This window comes from Drosophila guanche, unplaced genomic scaffold, assembly GCF_900245975.1.
Source record: "Drosophila guanche unplaced genomic scaffold, DGUA_6, whole genome shotgun sequence".
Taxonomy (NCBI): Eukaryota; Metazoa; Arthropoda; class Insecta; order Diptera; family Drosophilidae; genus Drosophila; species Drosophila guanche.
In genome coordinates, this window is record NW_022995743.1 from 11689827 (window position 1) to 11705328 (window position 15502).

General features: G+C 47.8%; 6 protein-coding genes across 7 annotated transcripts; 1 reads left to right on the forward strand and 5 right to left on the reverse strand.

Annotated features, from left to right (window-relative positions):
- The first annotated feature begins 23 nt into the window (after window positions 1-23).
- On the forward strand, window positions 24-1619 carry LOC117586001 (chitinase-3-like protein 1). The gene is made up of 3 exons (XM_034275833.1): window positions 24-145; window positions 203-659; window positions 721-1619. Exons 1-3 carry the CDS (start codon window positions 70-72, stop codon window positions 1601-1603), a joined length of 1416 nt encoding a protein of 471 aa, XP_034131724.1. The 5' UTR covers window positions 24-69; the 3' UTR covers window positions 1604-1619.
- LOC117586011 (chitinase-like protein 4) lies at window positions 1616-15176 on the reverse strand. 2 transcript variants are annotated; one of them, XM_034275852.1, is made up of 5 exons: window positions 15171-15176; window positions 3181-3260; window positions 2954-3130; window positions 2624-2891; window positions 1616-2560 (listed from the first exon to the last, which is right to left on the reverse strand). In XM_034275852.1, the coding sequence occupies exons 2-5, from the start codon at window positions 3245-3247 to the stop codon at window positions 1663-1665; spliced, it is 1410 nt and encodes a 469-aa protein (XP_034131743.1). In that variant the 5' UTR covers window positions 3248-3260; window positions 15171-15176; the 3' UTR covers window positions 1616-1662. The 2 variants fall into 2 exon arrangements, with proteins under 2 accessions (XP_034131743.1, XP_034131736.1); XM_034275845.1 differs by lacking the exon at window positions 15171-15176 and having other exon boundaries at window positions 3181-3295.
- LOC117586025 (endochitinase) lies at window positions 3672-5409 on the reverse strand. The gene is made up of 4 exons (XM_034275864.1): window positions 5258-5409; window positions 5031-5207; window positions 4708-4975; window positions 3672-4646 (listed from the first exon to the last, which is right to left on the reverse strand). Exons 1-4 carry the CDS (start codon window positions 5322-5324, stop codon window positions 3794-3796), a joined length of 1365 nt encoding a protein of 454 aa, XP_034131755.1. The 5' UTR covers window positions 5325-5409; the 3' UTR covers window positions 3672-3793.
- Window positions 5750-7419, reverse strand: LOC117585993 (chitinase-3-like protein 1). The gene is made up of 4 exons (XM_034275821.1): window positions 7316-7419; window positions 7076-7252; window positions 6749-7019; window positions 5750-6683 (listed from the first exon to the last, which is right to left on the reverse strand). The coding sequence occupies exons 1-4, from the start codon at window positions 7398-7400 to the stop codon at window positions 5801-5803; spliced, it is 1416 nt and encodes a 471-aa protein (XP_034131712.1). The 5' UTR covers window positions 7401-7419; the 3' UTR covers window positions 5750-5800.
- Window positions 8142-9451, reverse strand: LOC117586032 (acidic mammalian chitinase). Its single transcript, XM_034275877.1, has 3 exons — window positions 9371-9451; window positions 8867-9308; window positions 8142-8798 (listed from the first exon to the last, which is right to left on the reverse strand). Exons 1-3 carry the CDS (start codon window positions 9432-9434, stop codon window positions 8195-8197), a joined length of 1110 nt encoding a protein of 369 aa, XP_034131768.1. The 5' UTR covers window positions 9435-9451; the 3' UTR covers window positions 8142-8194.
- On the reverse strand, window positions 9951-12336 carry LOC117586040 (C3 and PZP-like alpha-2-macroglobulin domain-containing protein 8). Its single transcript, XM_034275888.1, has 3 exons — window positions 12205-12336; window positions 10752-11153; window positions 9951-10688 (listed from the first exon to the last, which is right to left on the reverse strand). The coding sequence occupies exons 1-3, from the start codon at window positions 12212-12214 to the stop codon at window positions 10210-10212; spliced, it is 891 nt and encodes a 296-aa protein (XP_034131779.1). The 5' UTR covers window positions 12215-12336; the 3' UTR covers window positions 9951-10209.
- Window positions 15177-15502: the final 326 nt, after the last annotated feature.

Here is a 15502-nt window from a genome sequence, read left to right on the forward strand (position 1 = left end):
CTCGATCTTATATAAGTCGCGATCTCCACGGAAAGTTCGATCAATGCGGCACAAGTTCCCCAAAGAGAAATGTCGAAAGTTTTAGTGCTGCTGCTCGGGGCAGTCCTGATGGCTGCGTCGTCGGTCGCTCAAAGAAATGCCTCAAGTAAGTAGTCGCCAAGAAACCTCTCTACCGATGCCAAACGATGCCTAATTCCAACAGAGCACGTTGTCTGCTATCAGGGGACCTGGTCAGTGTACCGACCCGGCACTGGTAAGTTCGGTGTGGAGGATATCGATCCGTTTCTGTGCACCCACTTGATATACGCCTTCCTGGGCATCGAGGAGACCGGACAGCTGCGCGTCATCGACTCCTATCTCGACTTGGAGGACAACGGTGGCCGTGGAAACATCAAGAGCTTCAACGCCTTGAAGCTCAAGAATCCCACGCTGAAAACACTGGCGGCCGTTGGCGGGTGGAACGAGGGCTCCAAGAAGTTCTCCATCGTGGCCGCAGATGGCGCGAAGCGGTCGCGTTTTGTGGATGATGTGGTTCGGTTTCTGCAGCGTCACGGCTTCGACGGACTGGACCTGGACTGGGAGTATCCGGGCCAGCGTCATAGCCTGAATAACGAGGATCGTAGCAACTATATTACACTGCTGAAGGAACTCAAAGAGGGGTAAGGTATATGGGGCACGTTCTCTGCTGTCTGACACGAGCCCTTCCACGTTCCACCCTAGGCTTGAACCCTTTAGCTTTGTGCTCAGTGCTGCCGTCGGATCCGCTCAGTTCTCGGCCGAACTTTCGTACCAAATCCCAGCCATTGTCCCCTATCTGGACCTGATCAATGTGATGGCATACGACCTACACGGGCCCTGGGATGAGGTGGTGGGCATCAATGCCCCCCTGTATCCCTCTGCCAACGATAAAAGCGAACGCCAGAAGCAGCTCAATGTCGATGCCATCTTCAAGTACTGGCTGAATGCAGGTGCCCCGCCGGAGAAACTGATTCTCGGTGTTCCCTTTTATGGGCGCACATTTACCCTAGCTTCAGCCGAGAGCCATGAGCCGGGCTCGGCGCACATTGGACGCGGCATTGCTGGCAAATATTCCCGCGAACCGGGCGTCCTTGGCTACAACGAGCTCTGCGAGCAGCTGCAGCAGGAGGAGTGGACCGAGAAGTGGGAGACGGAGCAGCAGGTTCCCTATGCCTACCGACAGCGTCAGTGGGTGGGCTATGAGAATTCGCGCAGCCTCTCGCTCAAGGCCCAGTATGCAGTGGACCACCAGCTGGGCGGCATCATGATCTGGTCCCTGGAGTCTGACGATTTTCGTGGCACCTGCGGCCAGGAACGTTACCCCCTGCTGCGCGCGATCAATCGTGTGCTCTTCGGCAGCGACACTCCCACAGGTCTCAACACCGAAGCGAGCAACGAAGTGGAGGAGAAAGCAGGATTCAGTTGTCCGGCCGATGGCCCGATTGGCTTTGTGCGCGACCCCGAAAACTGCTCGAAGTTCTACTACTGCAATGGAGGCATCACCCACAGCTTCGACTGTCCCGCTGGCCTGAGCTTCGATACCCAAACTGACGGCTGTAATTACTCCGCTGCAGTAAAGTGTTAACCACGCCCACGCCTAAGTAATATTCGTTTTGTATTTGGTTCACTTGTTTGCGGTTCGGGCTACTCGACAATCTTCAGATTTACGGGCATGTTTTCGAAGTTGTAGAGGGGCATGCCCGGACGCCAGGTGACAAAGTTCTGATCACACTTCACCTGCTCCTTGGGCATGCACTCGATTCGGGCTTCATCAAAGTAGTAGCCGGGCAGGCACTCGTAATCGATGCGCTCACCATTGAGGCACTCGTAGTACAGCTGGCAGTCCCACATTTGGCGAAAGAATCCATTCTTCGGGCAGAGACCCATTGACTCTGTTGTCGATGGCTCGGGTGCCAGTATGGTGATGTCTCCGAGTGCGGCGAGTATGACACGCCCCAAGCTGTGCGTCTCCCCGCACTTGCCGTAAAAGTCATCCGAATCGATGGTCCAGGCCATGGCGCCACCCAGGCTATGGCTCTTCAGCAGATGCATCTTCGCCCAGATGCTGCGTGCATTCTCGTAGCTAATCCAATGGTCGCCCTTGTAGGCATACGGCACCTGGGCCTGCTCATCGAACTTCTGTGTCCACGAGCTGGCGAAGCCGCACCACTCGCCGTAGGTCATGAAGCCAGGCTCGCGGGTCAGCGGAGTCTTGAGGCCAGGGCCCTTGCACGGGGAACCGACGGTGTTCTGGTGATTGTCCATGATGTAAGAGCGCACAAAGAGCGGAATGTTGAGGATCAGCTTAGCTGGCGCCTTGCCCAGCTTCTTCCAGAGCTTGACGGAGTCCACGACGCTGTTTTCGCCAGAGAGCGGGGCGTTGTAGCCGAGACGCATCTCATACGGATCCCGATTGTCGTGGTGCATCAGGTTTATGTAATGCACATGCTTGACCAGTTTGGGAATGTCGTAGTACTCCAGGGTCCTCCTGTCAGTGCGCCCCAACACGGCCACCATCAGAACAAATTGATGCTCCTGGCAACTAACGAGAGCAACGACAGCAATTAGCAGAGAGTAGCGTAGTAGCTGTGCCTTGGACACTTACACTATCTTCAGCTCCTCCAGCAATAGGATAAAGTTCCTGCGATCCTCGGGCTTGCCGCCGCGCTGCGTGGGATAGCGCCAGTCGATCTGGACTCCGTCGAAGCGCCACTCGTACATGAACTCGATCAGCGAGGTGAAGAATCGATCCCGCTTGCGAGAGTCCGCTGCCATCCTGGAGAAGTCGCTCGACTCCTCCAGCCAGCCGCCGATCGTGAACATTACCTTCTTCACATTTTCTCGCTTGAGGCGGTGTGCGACATTGAGCATATCTGAGAACTCCAGAGGGTTAGTTGGAAACATCTAAAGTCTGGGGACGGGGACCCGTTCTCACCATTTTCAAGCAGCAGATATTTGTCAGTGATCTTCAAGACGCCCGTCTCCCCATTCACACCCACGCCAGTGCCATAGACCAAATGCGTGCAGAGCCTAAGATCAACATTCCAGGAATAAAACTTGCTCGCATTCTTGTAGTAATAAGAACCCAAATCGTATTGGCAGAATATTTTATCTGCAATCGAAAATTTACTCTCCGGGTTTCCCTCTCCTGCGTGTACTTACACTCCTTAGCCGCACAGCCGCAGATCATAAAGATCAGCAGCACAAACGCACAATTGAGTGGCCACATGATGAACACAATTCTGATGAATGAAACTTACAATTTACGTTGTTTGACACAAGAAAAAACCAACAAAATGTGAAATTTAAACGATGTAACTTTCTCGTTTTATTTTCTGTTAATTTTTGATCAGGCGAGTTGAAATGTTCGAAGTAAAATATGTATTTGTGGACTGGATTGGAGAGGGCTTCCAAACAAAAAAGGTAACTTGATGTTTGTTACAACGAAAATGTATACAAAAGCTGAATATGACTTTAACTAAACAAGAAATGGAGTGTTCTCAGTGCCGACTACTCAGATTCATAATTTAAATAAGGTTTTTGTGGCACCAAGCATATATTTAGATTGTGAGAAAGAGGTACAGCAGTCCGTCGTAAGTGGAGTATCAGTAGAGCTCTATCAGAAAGAATTCCAGTGCACATAAACAACTAAATGAAAGTGCAAACTCAGTTTAGTTATTATATTTACACACATATACAATATGTTTAATAACTGATCAATTATTTTTGCTGCTACGCTGCAATTTTGAGGATTTAAATATAATTACGATACTTGTTACTCTCGCCTGACGTTAAGCCAGTCGGCCCCTAATGATGGGCATCTGACCTCTTTCATGGGTCTGCATGCGGATTTGGCCTCGTCGAAGAACTCTTGAAAGGGGCACTCGTATTCGAATTTCTCGCCACGCGAACACCCGTAGTACAGCTGACAATCCTTCGGATCGCGAAATAGACCATCTTTCGGGCAGGGTGCTGGCGTAGTTGTCGTCACCGGATCCACTATGACTGCTTTCGGATCGATCGCTTCTAATATGACACGCCCCAGGCTGTGCTTCTTGCCGCAGTTGCCAGCAAAGTCATCCGAATCGATGGTCCAGGGCATGACGCCGCCCAGGTTCTGGGACTTTATCAGCTCTATCTTCGCCAGGATGCTGCGGTTATTCTCGTAGCTAATCCATTGGTCGCCTTTGTAGGCATACGGCACCTTCGCCTGCTCGTCATATTTCTGCGTCCATGTGGCTGCCTGCGTGCACCATTCGTTGTAGGTCATGAAGCCGAGCTTGTTGCTCAGTGGAGTCATAGGACCTGGACCCTTTGACCGAGAACCAACGCTGGTCTTGCGCCTTTCCCTGATGTACGAGCGCGCGAAGAGCGGAATGCTCATGACCAGCTTGCCTGGAGCTTTGCCCAGCTTCTTCCAGAGCTTGATGGACTCCACCACGCTATGCTTGCCGGAGAGCGGGGCATTGTAGCGAAGTTGCGACTGGTACGGTTCCCGATTGTCGTGGAACAACAGGCTAACGAAGTGCACATGCCTGACCAGATTGGGAATGTCGTAGTACTCCAGGGTGCTACTGTCAGTGCGCCCCAAAACGGCAACCATCAGCATAAAACCGTAGTCATCCAATCTGAGAAAGAACGAGATCAATTAGGTGCCTGGACAGGTGACTGAGGCAGCAGCGTGTGTACCTAATTTTTAGCTCTTTTAGCAATGTGATAAAGTTCTTTCGATCCTGGGGTCTGCCGCCACGCTGCGTGGGATAACGCCAGTCGATCTGGACGCCAACGAAGCCCCATTCGTATATGAAGTCGATCACCGATTCTAGGAACCGGTCACGCTTGGTAGAGCTTGCTGCCAGCTTGGAGAACTCGCTCGACTCCGCACCCCATCCGCCGATCGTGCCCACAATTCTGTCAAGTTTTCCATTGTACAATACATGACGTGTGCTCATTAATTCTGAGGATGTTGGAGGTGCTTCAATAAGGTGCTTCACTGCCGTTTCTATGCTCACCGTCATCGTCAATCAAATAGTCAGGCTTTCGCTTCAATTCGCCCGTCTCGCCATTCACACCCACGCCAGTGGTGAGGATCAAATACGAGCAGAGCCTTTCATCGATGTTCATGAAAGTGAACTGACTCGCATTCTTGTAGTAGAAAGAACCCAAATCGTATTGGCAGAATATTCTATCTGCAAACTAAACATTACTCTCTGGCAATCCATTTTCTGTCTGTACTTACACTCCTTCGCCGCACAGCTGCAGATCATAAAGATCAGCAGCACAAAGGCACAATTGAGCGGCCACATGATTAACTTGAATTAAACTTACAATTTTTCAGGGAACTAACGAGGCATAGTATGAGAAATTCCAAAAGAAACTGACATGAGCCATAGCTCTGAGTTGTCAATTGAAAGTCGAAGCAAAAGCAAAGCAAACTTGTTCGATTTTTGCCACTTGCTGGAATTACTTTAATGTGCAATTGCAATATCCATTTCAATGGAAGTGATACAATATGTGGGTGGGGTTTATGGTTTCGAGTGTAAACACATTCCTCACCTTATCAGTAATGCAATAATATTGAAATTGACTCATTGTTTGTTGCGGCTTTATCTCCGAACTCTATACCCTTAAGTGACGAAGTGTATAAATAAAACCTACAAGAAGCAAGTGGAACCTAATCGGAATTTGTTTAGTCATAAATCTGAGTTTATCTCACAATCGCCACTTGAAGATCTGTGCATTCGTATTTATCTCTCAATTGTTTTTATTTGTGCATTAATATTTAGTAGGGACAGTTGGCCTCTGCCGGCCAATTGCAGGTTGTGGTAACTACATCGAAATGGAGGCCTGGGGAGCACTCAAAGTCATACCGCAGTCCACCGACACACTGGTAGTATTTGGCGCAGTTGCTGCTGTGCAGGAAATAGCCATCGTGGGAGCAATCTCCGGCTGGGGCTCCACCTCCGCCACCGCCCTGAGTTGGACCAGGTGTGGGAGCAGGCGTTACATTGCCGCCACCGCCGCCACCACCGCCACCACCACCACCACCTCCTCCGCTCACCTCATTGCCCAGAGCACGGTTGATGGTTTTCAGCAGGGGATAAGACTCGCCACAGAGGCCGTGGAAGTCGTCCGTCTCAATGGACCACATCATGGCACCGCCCAGGTTGCGCGACTCCACCAGCTTCATCTTCAACTCGATGCTCTCGGGATTATCGTAGCCGATCCACTGGTCGCCCTGGAAGGCGTACGGGGCACCATTCTCCTGGTCGAACACCGTCTGCCAGTTGTTCAGGCAAATCTCGTGGTAGCCCATGAAGCCATTCTCCCGTGTGTAAACGCCAGCGGTGCCAGGGCCAATGCAAGCGGCGCCGGGCCAGTTCTGTGAGGCATCAGACATCTGGTAGCTGTGGCCATAGAAGCCAATGCCCAGGATCAGCTTCTCGGCGGGTGCACCTTGGGCCAGCCAGTAGTCAATGGACTCGGTCACCTCCGGCAGGGGTGCGTTCAGGCCCAGATAGCCGTCGAGAGCCATGTGGAAGTCGTAGGTCATCACATTGATGAAGGTCAGATGCTGGGAAATGGCCGGAATATCGTAGGAGATGGTCGCTGACTTTTCGGATGCGCCCACAGCAATGCCCAGCTCCAGGCCATACCGATCGAAGCTGTTTGAAGTGGAAGAGAGTTCTAAGAAGGGAAAACCCAACCCCCGTTCTGGATGCACACTCACGTTTCCTTGATCTCTCGGAGAAGTGTCACAAAGTTGACGCGATCTGCCTCGCTGCCGCCGCGCTGTCCGGGATACTCCCAGTCGAGGTCCAAGCCGTCGAATCCGTGCTGCTGGATGAACGCCAATGTGGTGGAGATGAAGGTGGCACGCTTGCCTGGATCGGCAGCCAAAGCCGAGTACTTGATGGAGCCCTCGTTCCAGCCACCCACCACTGCCAGGATCTTCAGCTTGGGATTCCGTTGCTTCAGCGCAATCGTCTGACTGATGAAGCCTGTTTGCCCGAAATAAAACATAAAGAGAGATCTACCGAAGGCTGCAGTCGCTTACTCAGTCCATCGTCCATGTCCAGCCAGGTGTCCAGCGACTTGAACTCGCCGCCATCACCAATCCCGAAGAAGGTGTAGCTGATGTGGGTGCACAGGAAGGGATCGATATCGGAGGGCGTGAACTTGCCATCGCCCGGCCGATAGTTGGCCCAGGTGCCCCAATAGCAGTTGACCAGCTCTACAGTAGATGGATCGATAATGGTTTCAGCTCAGACCTGATTTCAGTTCCCCCCACACTTACTTTCGCTGCTGCTGGCCACTTGCCCTAGGCCGAGGCAGAGGCAGAGGCAGAGCACTGCGAATGCCCAGAAAGTGTATAGCTTCATGGTGGAGTCGAATCTGAAGAGGTTCTGGCTTTGGGTGTACTCAGCTGTAGCTTATATAGGACTCCCCTGATACCCGTACAACTCTTATCTATTGTTTGTGAGTAGATAAGACACCTCTTGGGGATCTTAATCGCGGTAAAGCAAAATATTTCCCTGATATATTGCATCCTTTCAGTGAAGTTTCAACTATTTTCGAGTGCCCATCGATATCTCAGGTGCCCAAACACCTCTCAACAGCGAGATATCTGCATGTGCCTACAATATTTAAGATTAAATTATGTTAATAAATATTAATTTTGCACCCTCCAGTGGAGTGCATCTTGAAATGGTGCTTCATAAAACAAAACAGGCCAATCCTCTTCAAGATAGCACAAAGCACACTTCTGGTATACAACATTTCGATGGACCTCAAGCGGAGTGATTGCAAATTGTAGCCCCAAAATATGCCACAAGAAACCCAAGTCCCATGTGTGACATAGAAACGAAGTCCAGAATTGCACACTAAGATCAACAAACTTTAAGCAATTTAATGGCTAGAAAAAAGCGTTCTACAATGCTTAAGCTTTGGTCTAATTATTCTCTTACTTTCTGTGAACTGTTCCTCGGATTAGTAGAGCAATTTGACCCTTCCTATGCAATCCTTCAGCTACACCTTGTTCTTCGGGAATGCCTGTGTTAGTAACTCCTTAAAACCTCTCTCTAACTCCACAAATTTGTAACCAAAAGTGACAAAAAGCAGTCTTCATTTCAATTCATAATTCTTTATTTATGTTTATCGTTCGTTGCTGCAGCATTTACCAACGCAACTTCCTGTTGATGGTCTTCAGCAGGGGATAGGACTCGCCGCACTGCCCGCGGTAGTCGTCGGTCTCCAGGGACCAGATCATGGCACCAGCCAGATTCTTGGACAGAGCAAAGTCCATCTTGTACTGCACACTGAGCACATTGTCGAAGCTCACCCACTGGTCACCGTTGTAGGCATAGGGAGCGGCATTGTTGTAGTCGAAGACGGTGTGCCAGTTGTTCAAGCAGATCTCGTTGTAGCCCAAGTAGCCGTTGTCGCCGGTGTAGGGTCCGGAATTGCCAGCGCCGCGGCACGGTGCTCCGGGCCAGTTCTGGGAGGCATCAGACAGAGTGTAGCTGTGTCCGTAGGTGCCAACGCCGATGACCAGCTTGTTGGCGGGAGCGCCCTGGCTGAGCCAGAAGTTGATGGAATCCTCAACGGCCCACTGGGGAGCGTTGAAGCCGGTGTGTCCGTCGGAGGCCATGGCAAAGTCGTAGGTCATCACGTTGATGAAGTTCACATGCTGGGCGATGTTGGAGATCTCGTAGGAGCCGCTGGCAAGAGACTCTCCTGCACCGACAGCAATTCCCAGCTCATAACCGTAGGGAGCAAAGCTAAAGGAGAAAAGTTCGGCGTCTCAGATGCTGGGCATTCTCAGAGGATGGACAGTTTTTGGACTTACGCTTCCTTGATCTCGCGCAGCAGGGTCACAAAGTTGCTGCGATCGTTCCAGTTGCCACCACGCTGGTTGGGGTACTCCCAGTCGAGATCCAAGCCATCGAATCCATTGTTGCGCAGCAGGTTGAGGGCCGAGTTGATGAAGTTCTGGCGCTTGTACCAGTCACCGGCCATCGAGGAGTACTTGGTGGATCCCTCGTTCCAGCCGCCGACAACGGCGAGGACCTTCAGATTGGGGTTCTGACGCTTCAGACCAACGGCCTGGCTAATGAAGCCCAGATCGTAGTCCAGCCAGGTGTCCAGGGACTGAATGTTGCCATCGTCCTTGATGCCAAAGAAGGTGTAACTCAGATGCGTGCACAGACCAGAGTCGATGTTGGAGACATCGAACTTGCCATTGCCGGTACGGTAGTTGGCCCACGTTCCCCAATAGCAGTTGACGATGCCTGTAGACGGGGAAAGTATATCATTGGGGTGGCGAAAGGATACACCTTATGGTGGCACTCACGCTCAGCAACGATCACCTGGCTCAGGCAGAGACCCACAACGAGGAGTGCCAATAGTTTTCCCATTTTGATAATGATGTCTGTAGAACAGTTCAACACACACTATTTATACTGTTCTGGGCCAGACCCTATCGTTATCCTCATCCTTATCTACAGGCATGCATGCTGATAGCTCCTCCACTCGACTAACATATTTATGAGACACTCGTCTCTGTATCTGAATACCAAACTGATTTCTCTTGCCCATCTGTTTGGACTGTTGAGCGGGCCGAACTTAATCAACCCCTATTAAATTAGAGGATAAGGATGTGTCAATTCATTTTGCATTCTAAATTTAGTTTTATTGATTTCACTCATTTGCATTTCTTCGATAAGAATCTCCATTAATGAACGGAATAAGCTACTATTTTTAGTGCATTTTTGTTCCAATTTTAGGTTCATTGATGAGCAAATGAGTTCATTCATTGGACCATCATCTTTAGATGTAAAACATTCCATTCCTTTCCTTAGACACAGTATTCTCCTCCATATCCTACCCATCGTTTACTTTCATTAAGAAATTTCATCAAAGACAATTCCAAGTTTTGTTGTGCCTACTTTTGGGCGTGTTTTATTATGTTTCTTAAACATTTAAACGTTTGTTGTTTTTACCAATTTGTGCGAACAAAATTATAAACTTTTGGACGTTGATTCGAGATGCGTTAACAATATTGAATAGAAATGCAAGAATAAATATAATCCATAATTTATGCGTCCAGTTGAACTGTAAGCCGCGCAGATAAACAATTGTGATTCAGTGCGTGTGTTTCCTCAGAGATTCGTAGATTCCCAAAGGCTCCATTTAGTTGGATACGTAGATCTCGAACTCCTTGTAGGCCAGCTCCTCGCCGCCATAGGGGATGTAGCAGCAGCCGTGGGAGGGCTGCACCTTGCCGACGGTGATGGTGCCGTCGTGGGTGGCGCGTCCGATGAACAGGGGCTCACCCTCGGCAGTCTCGCCTGCGGGCAGGGCGTTGGGTGGAATGTTACCAGCCTCGACGGGCACCCATTGACCACCGCCGGCGCACAGAACTTCGTATTCGCCGTGTCCGTGCTCGCCACCGCCGTAGGCAATGTAGGTGACTCCGTGGGAAGGATGCAGCTTGCCGGGAATCAGATCACCCTCGTGGCGGGCACGTGCAATGTACAGCTGCTCGCTTCCGTCGAATCCGCCCTGCATGGAATTCGGTGGCACCTCTCCGTTGGCGGCTGGCACCCAGCAGCCTGGACCACTGCCCGTTGGTGCCGCAAAGCCCATAGCCGGAGCCGATGGTGCAGAGTCTGTAAGAGAATAAGTGGGTTACTCTCAGAGTCACTTTATGAATCTGCAATCCTAATGCTCACCATCCAACAACCAGGTACCGCTGGCACCCCAGCCTGTGCAGATGCCGACAAAGTTCACCTGGAACAGGTCTCCGGCATCGTAGGAGAGGAAGGCGGCAGCGTCGCCCTCGCGGCCCACAGTGATGACATTGTCGTACCAGCGAACCCAGAAGCCGCGGAACTCTCCGGCATCCAGAATGCCGGGCGTGGGCACCTCCACCAGCTCGGGCTTCTGGCGGTCCTTGCGGATCACAGACTTGCTGTTCTCCCAGCCACCCAAGAAGATCTCGTAGATGGGTCCGCTCTCCTGTGGAGAGGGAGTCAGTGCCAAATGGGCATCCTTGGGGGAGCGCACCTTGAAGGTGAAAACTCCACCGTTGGCCGGGAAGAACTGGTACTCCAATTTATCGGGTGTGTTGATTTCTGAAAATAAAAAGGCATTCTTGGCTTAGCTTTTGTTGCAACTGTACCCAGTTTGGAATGTTTGGAGTTCGAATGTTTGATGGCCAAACATCTGCCACAAACCACAGAATGAATCTATGAGAAATATCAGAACTGGAACAGGCTGTACCGCAAAAGAATTCGCTGTTATTTCAATGCTTATAAATATATTATTTATATATGTCATGACAGATATATACGCAGATACATCCGATTTTTTAGCGTCTGTTTTTGTTTTCGCTTCTTTATTAGCGGCATTCGGCTTGATGTGATGTCATGCCGATCGCTGTTCGTTCTTTCTGAAATATTCTAGCCCATTCCACTCAAGCCCCGGTCGGGCCCAGCTTATAGCTCAAGAGTAAGGTGAACCAGCTTTATGGGGTCTGCTTACCCATACTCAAACAGCTACGAACATTTGAATGTCTGTTTTCGGATCTGAGTGTTTGTTACACCAAATGTTTCCCAGGCCACATTGTTCGCATGACATCATTTTAGGTGCATCTCTCTCTCGTCTATGACCCTCACGTTCCTCCCTAGCTCATTCTTATTGATTATTGCCAGAGTTCAAGTCGTAGACGTGTGACTCAGTCTGATTGCTGTATATGTATTTTGATTTTCGGACACTTTGAACAACAAAAAAATTAGTTGTTGTCCATATTTGCACGATAATTGAATATGATCTGGATGATCTGATCACAAGGTGAAAGTTGCCTACGCATTTCGCAGTTCCCTAAACTACTTTACATCTTCTTAGGGCATCAATCAATTGACACTATGTAAAATAACCAAACTATCAGAAATCTTCGCCACCAGATGATTTATATGTTTCGTTTACTTCAGATGTTTTCGATTCTCGGAAAATAAATGCCGACACAGTTCTTCTTCTGCTTTGGGCGTTGGGCCAAAAGTTTCTCTGCATTCCACTTGCCACTCTGTCCACTCTATCTTTTCCTATCACTGTTTACCCAATTAATATATTCCATTATCCAATAGCTCTATGCACTCCACTCTCCACCCACTCCAATGTACTCACCAATGGTCATGGTTGCTGTTCTTTCACTTTACGTTGCTCGCTTATTGAGATTCTGATTGGAACTGTCGCAATGGAGCTCATTTGCCGGCGAAGTAAGCACCAGACGACCCAAATGGGTGGAGAGCGGCAATGCGAAAAATAAAAGCTCTAGTAGCTTTCGCTCTTACGGTGTGTTGTGTGTTGGGCAAGAGGCGAGGAGAGGAGCGATCGTTGTGTCTGTTTTTGAGCCCAGAAAGTAGTCGACTGTACCTGCAGAGAACTATTTTATATTTGAGGTATTACTGAATTATAATACATTTTGTTGCAGATGGTTGATTAATGTATCGATTTTTTACATAAGCATAAATAATATTTGTACATACTTCTGGAAATATATGTAATTTTATACGGGCAAAAGAGTATAACTACTTCGGCGTTTCAAAGTTTATTTTCGTAACTAGTTTCTCTTGGCATGTCTATGAGTCAGTTTAGCAAAAGCTACGGCTGATGTCATCAAGCACAGCGAAAGCTTTATATATTTTATGGCAAAGAGGGTATATTAGTTTTAGCCACAGCATGTAATATCCATCGATGTACTCGACAAGATTAACTAAGTATTATACAGACATAACATTGATTTAACTGATATTGCCAAGGTCCATACGATTTCCTAGGGTATTTCTGTCTCTTAACGTCCGCTTCTGCTCTCTTTTCATATGCTTTCGTCACATATACTAGTGGCGTCATGTGTCGGTTTTATTTGAATTTGTCACATGCGGACCCACCATACCGGAGCACCGAAAGTTATATAGCAATGACTTCACCGCAGAGACACAAGGCTTATTTATATATTATATGAACAACATGTGAAAATTATTGTTAACTTTTTCCGATTGCAATCTATGTGCTATTGCAAAGTATACTTTTAGGATGTATCTCAATTTTGAGATGTCTTGAGTTCTTTCTCAAGGCACTAAGCCTTTTGCTGGCCCCATCCTGAGGGACAGACACCTCTCCTTAGCAGGGTGCGCAAGTTTCGCGACTTATCTTTCGTTTGCGTCATTCCCTTTTGGTGTCCCCTTTACAGTTTGGGGCAGTCAATGTCAGTCGTTGCCGTTCCGTTTCGCCGGTTGTATGCCGCGCTCTTGCGTCTGTCTGTCTCCTTTTTCCTAGACACGTGCATGCGCAGAGCTTTTCAACGGAACGAAAATAATACACGATAAACCAATTGTGCTATAAGTAACAGCAGAAAGTGCCAACAGTGCCAATTTTTGTGATAAGAGTCGATCAATTGCTCATTCCGCCACATATTTTGTGTATTTATACCGCAGACACCTGAACAGACCTACACACCCAATGTAATCGGATGGCAAACCATATGGCAGACGAATAAACAAACAAAACGATGCTTTGCTTGATAAAGGTTTTACAGCACCTTCATATACTATACCGTTTAATGTTAGTGGCAATGCTAACCGATCATATTACTGGAAGGTGTTCACATTAGCCTCAGTTAAGAGAGTGTTCTGTTGCATAGTGATGAGTAATCATTTGAACGTTATCTTAGATATCGTCCAGATTTGCACCTTATAGACTGACGAGCCTCCGAAAGACAAAATGCGCAGATAACCGTGCAAAAAACAAGTCAACTTTGTTTACACTTTCCCATTTAGCTTTATTGTTCTATTTGCATAGCAGCTTGACCTCTGGAATGTAGAACCAGTCCATTAACAATGAGAGAGCTTCCCCTGGAATGCAATTCAATTTAGGAATATTTTTCCTGTTTCTCTAAAGTGGAATAAATTAACACGATTCAATTAGGGTTTCCGTTCCTGGGCTTTGTTTTCAGCTTTTTTCAAAGACAATTGCAAATCAGGTCGCCGGCTGGATTGGATGGGTTGATTCAATCGGATTCAATTTACACTCGGTTCCAGTCCGACCACTAGAATTACTCTCAAGACAGGCCTCCTCTTCCAAGTAGTGTCGGGGGAGCAGACAATTGAGACTAAAGTGCCCTAGGGCAATCAACTCAACACTACGACCTAATAGGAATAGCGAGATGAAAAGTTTAATACACTGAAAATAAAGGAACTATGTTGTAAAATATGCCCAGTGAAATATAAATAATTTTTATGAAATACATACGTGTCTAAAAATGTACACAAAATTATACGTACACATGTGCGTATGCTCTTCTCCGTCTGATGCCGTCGGTAGCTGACGAGCCCCCACTTTTGAAAACATACAAATGTACATACATACATGCATAAATACATACATACGAAAACTTGGATATGAAAGCTATGTTTGGACATTCGACTATACTATATACTTATACTTTTGTGGTGAATATCTGAAAGGTCGCAAAACGGGTTTAACTTCCTCTCATTATCTCCCTCTCTCTCTCTCTCTCTGAGAGCTCTTCAAAAACGGGAGGGAAGAGATCTCACCGTCACTTACATTTAATTTCGGTTTGATTTGATAAAGTTTCCGAGTTACTGTGGATTCGGAACCCTTTGAATTGTTATATTTAACTTGTGAATAATGTAATTCGCACTTGGTAATGAAGTTGTTCCGATAACTTTCTGCTTATCTTTCTTGTCTCTTGTGCTGCGTGGATGCTTGTACCCAGAGGTCATTGTCGAAGGTCATTGATATTTTGAGATGAAAATGTATTGTTTTAACAAAATACTCTCACACAATTTTTGGAACCGGTTAGTTAGGTACTCAGCAATTGGCAAGGGCACCTTGAAAATTACCTATTTATGTTTGTGAAAGGTGTAAGCAATATGTTCGTTTGTATCATACGTGAAGTTCCTAAACATTTTGTTTAGGGGGTATTTCTAGCTATTTTATGTCAACACGTCAGATTTCAAATGCTCTTGCGAATTGCATCAACCACGAAGGCCGAGAGAGTGCGATTGCAGACGTGCAAAGAACCCAGAAAGAAACGAAGGAAGTGTATTCATATATCAAAGGGAGGGTACAAAAAAAAAGAACCGGCGGAACACACTCGTGACGCTCGTCGCACACGATGAGAGACCACCTCTCTCGTTTTCTCTTCCACTCGACAACAGCTGGCATTTTATACTATCATACAAGCGCTGACTTTGATATCTTCAGCATAATTCTTCAGCATCCTGAAAAAACTGAAACTAGTCATCTCAACAGATAAAAATCGAAATATCGGTAGACTTTGAGCTTAATAAGTTTATGTATTCAACAAAATGTGGTGTTTTTAATAAACGAATAACAAGATTTGTAACTTTGTTGAACAGTGTGAGACCACACTCAAAACGTGCTCTGCTCTCTCAGTACA

Excerpts from the sequence above, each read along its gene's own strand:
- LOC117586001 (XM_034275833.1), top strand. The coding sequence starts at position 70 with ATGTCGAAAGTTTTAGTGCTGCTGCTCGGGGCAGTCCTGATGGCTGCG. Across the intron at positions 146-202 it reads CGCTCAAAGAAATGCCTCAA|AGCACGTTGTCTGCTATCAG; the intron begins GTAAGTAGTCGC and ends TAATTCCAACAG. Across the intron at positions 660-720 it reads CTGAAGGAACTCAAAGAGGG|GCTTGAACCCTTTAGCTTTG; the intron begins GTAAGGTATATG and ends GTTCCACCCTAG.
- LOC117586011 (XM_034275852.1), bottom strand. The coding sequence starts at position 3,247 with ATGTGGCCACTCAATTGTGCGTTTGTGCTGCTGATCTTTATGATCTGC. Across the intron at positions 3,131-3,180 it reads CGGCTGTGCGGCTAAGGAGT|ATAAAATATTCTGCCAATAC; the intron begins GTAAGTACACGC and ends TTTCGATTGCAG. Across the intron at positions 2,892-2,953 it reads ATATCTGCTGCTTGAAAATG|ATATGCTCAATGTCGCACAC; the intron begins GTGAGAACGGGT and ends TGGAGTTCTCAG.
- LOC117586025 (XM_034275864.1), bottom strand. The coding sequence starts at position 5,324 with ATGTGGCCGCTCAATTGTGCCTTTGTGCTGCTGATCTTTATGATCTGC. Across the intron at positions 4,976-5,030 it reads CTATTTGATTGACGATGACG|AATTAATGAGCACACGTCAT; the intron begins GTGAGCATAGAA and ends CAACATCCTCAG. Across the intron at positions 4,647-4,707 it reads CTAAAAGAGCTAAAAATTAG|ATTGGATGACTACGGTTTTA; the intron begins GTACACACGCTG and ends GTTCTTTCTCAG.
- LOC117585993 (XM_034275821.1), bottom strand. The coding sequence starts at position 7,400 with ATGAAGCTATACACTTTCTGGGCATTCGCAGTGCTCTGCCTCTGCCTC. Across the intron at positions 7,253-7,315 it reads AGTGGCCAGCAGCAGCGAAA|AGCTGGTCAACTGCTATTGG; the intron begins GTAAGTGTGGGG and ends CATCTACTGTAG. Across the intron at positions 6,684-6,748 it reads CTCCGAGAGATCAAGGAAAC|CTTCGATCGGTATGGCCTGG; the intron begins GTGAGTGTGCAT and ends CACTTCAAACAG.
- LOC117586032 (XM_034275877.1), bottom strand. The coding sequence starts at position 9,434 with ATGGGAAAACTATTGGCACTCCTCGTTGTGGGTCTCTGCCTGAGCCAG. Across the intron at positions 9,309-9,370 it reads CCAGGTGATCGTTGCTGAGC|GCATCGTCAACTGCTATTGG; the intron begins GTGAGTGCCACC and ends CCCCGTCTACAG. Across the intron at positions 8,799-8,866 it reads CTGCGCGAGATCAAGGAAGC|CTTTGCTCCCTACGGTTATG; the intron begins GTAAGTCCAAAA and ends TTTCTCCTTTAG.
- LOC117586040 (XM_034275888.1), bottom strand. Across the intron at positions 10,689-10,751 it reads CGGTACCTGGTTGTTGGATG|ACTCTGCACCATCGGCTCCG; the intron begins GTGAGCATTAGG and ends ATTCTCTTACAG.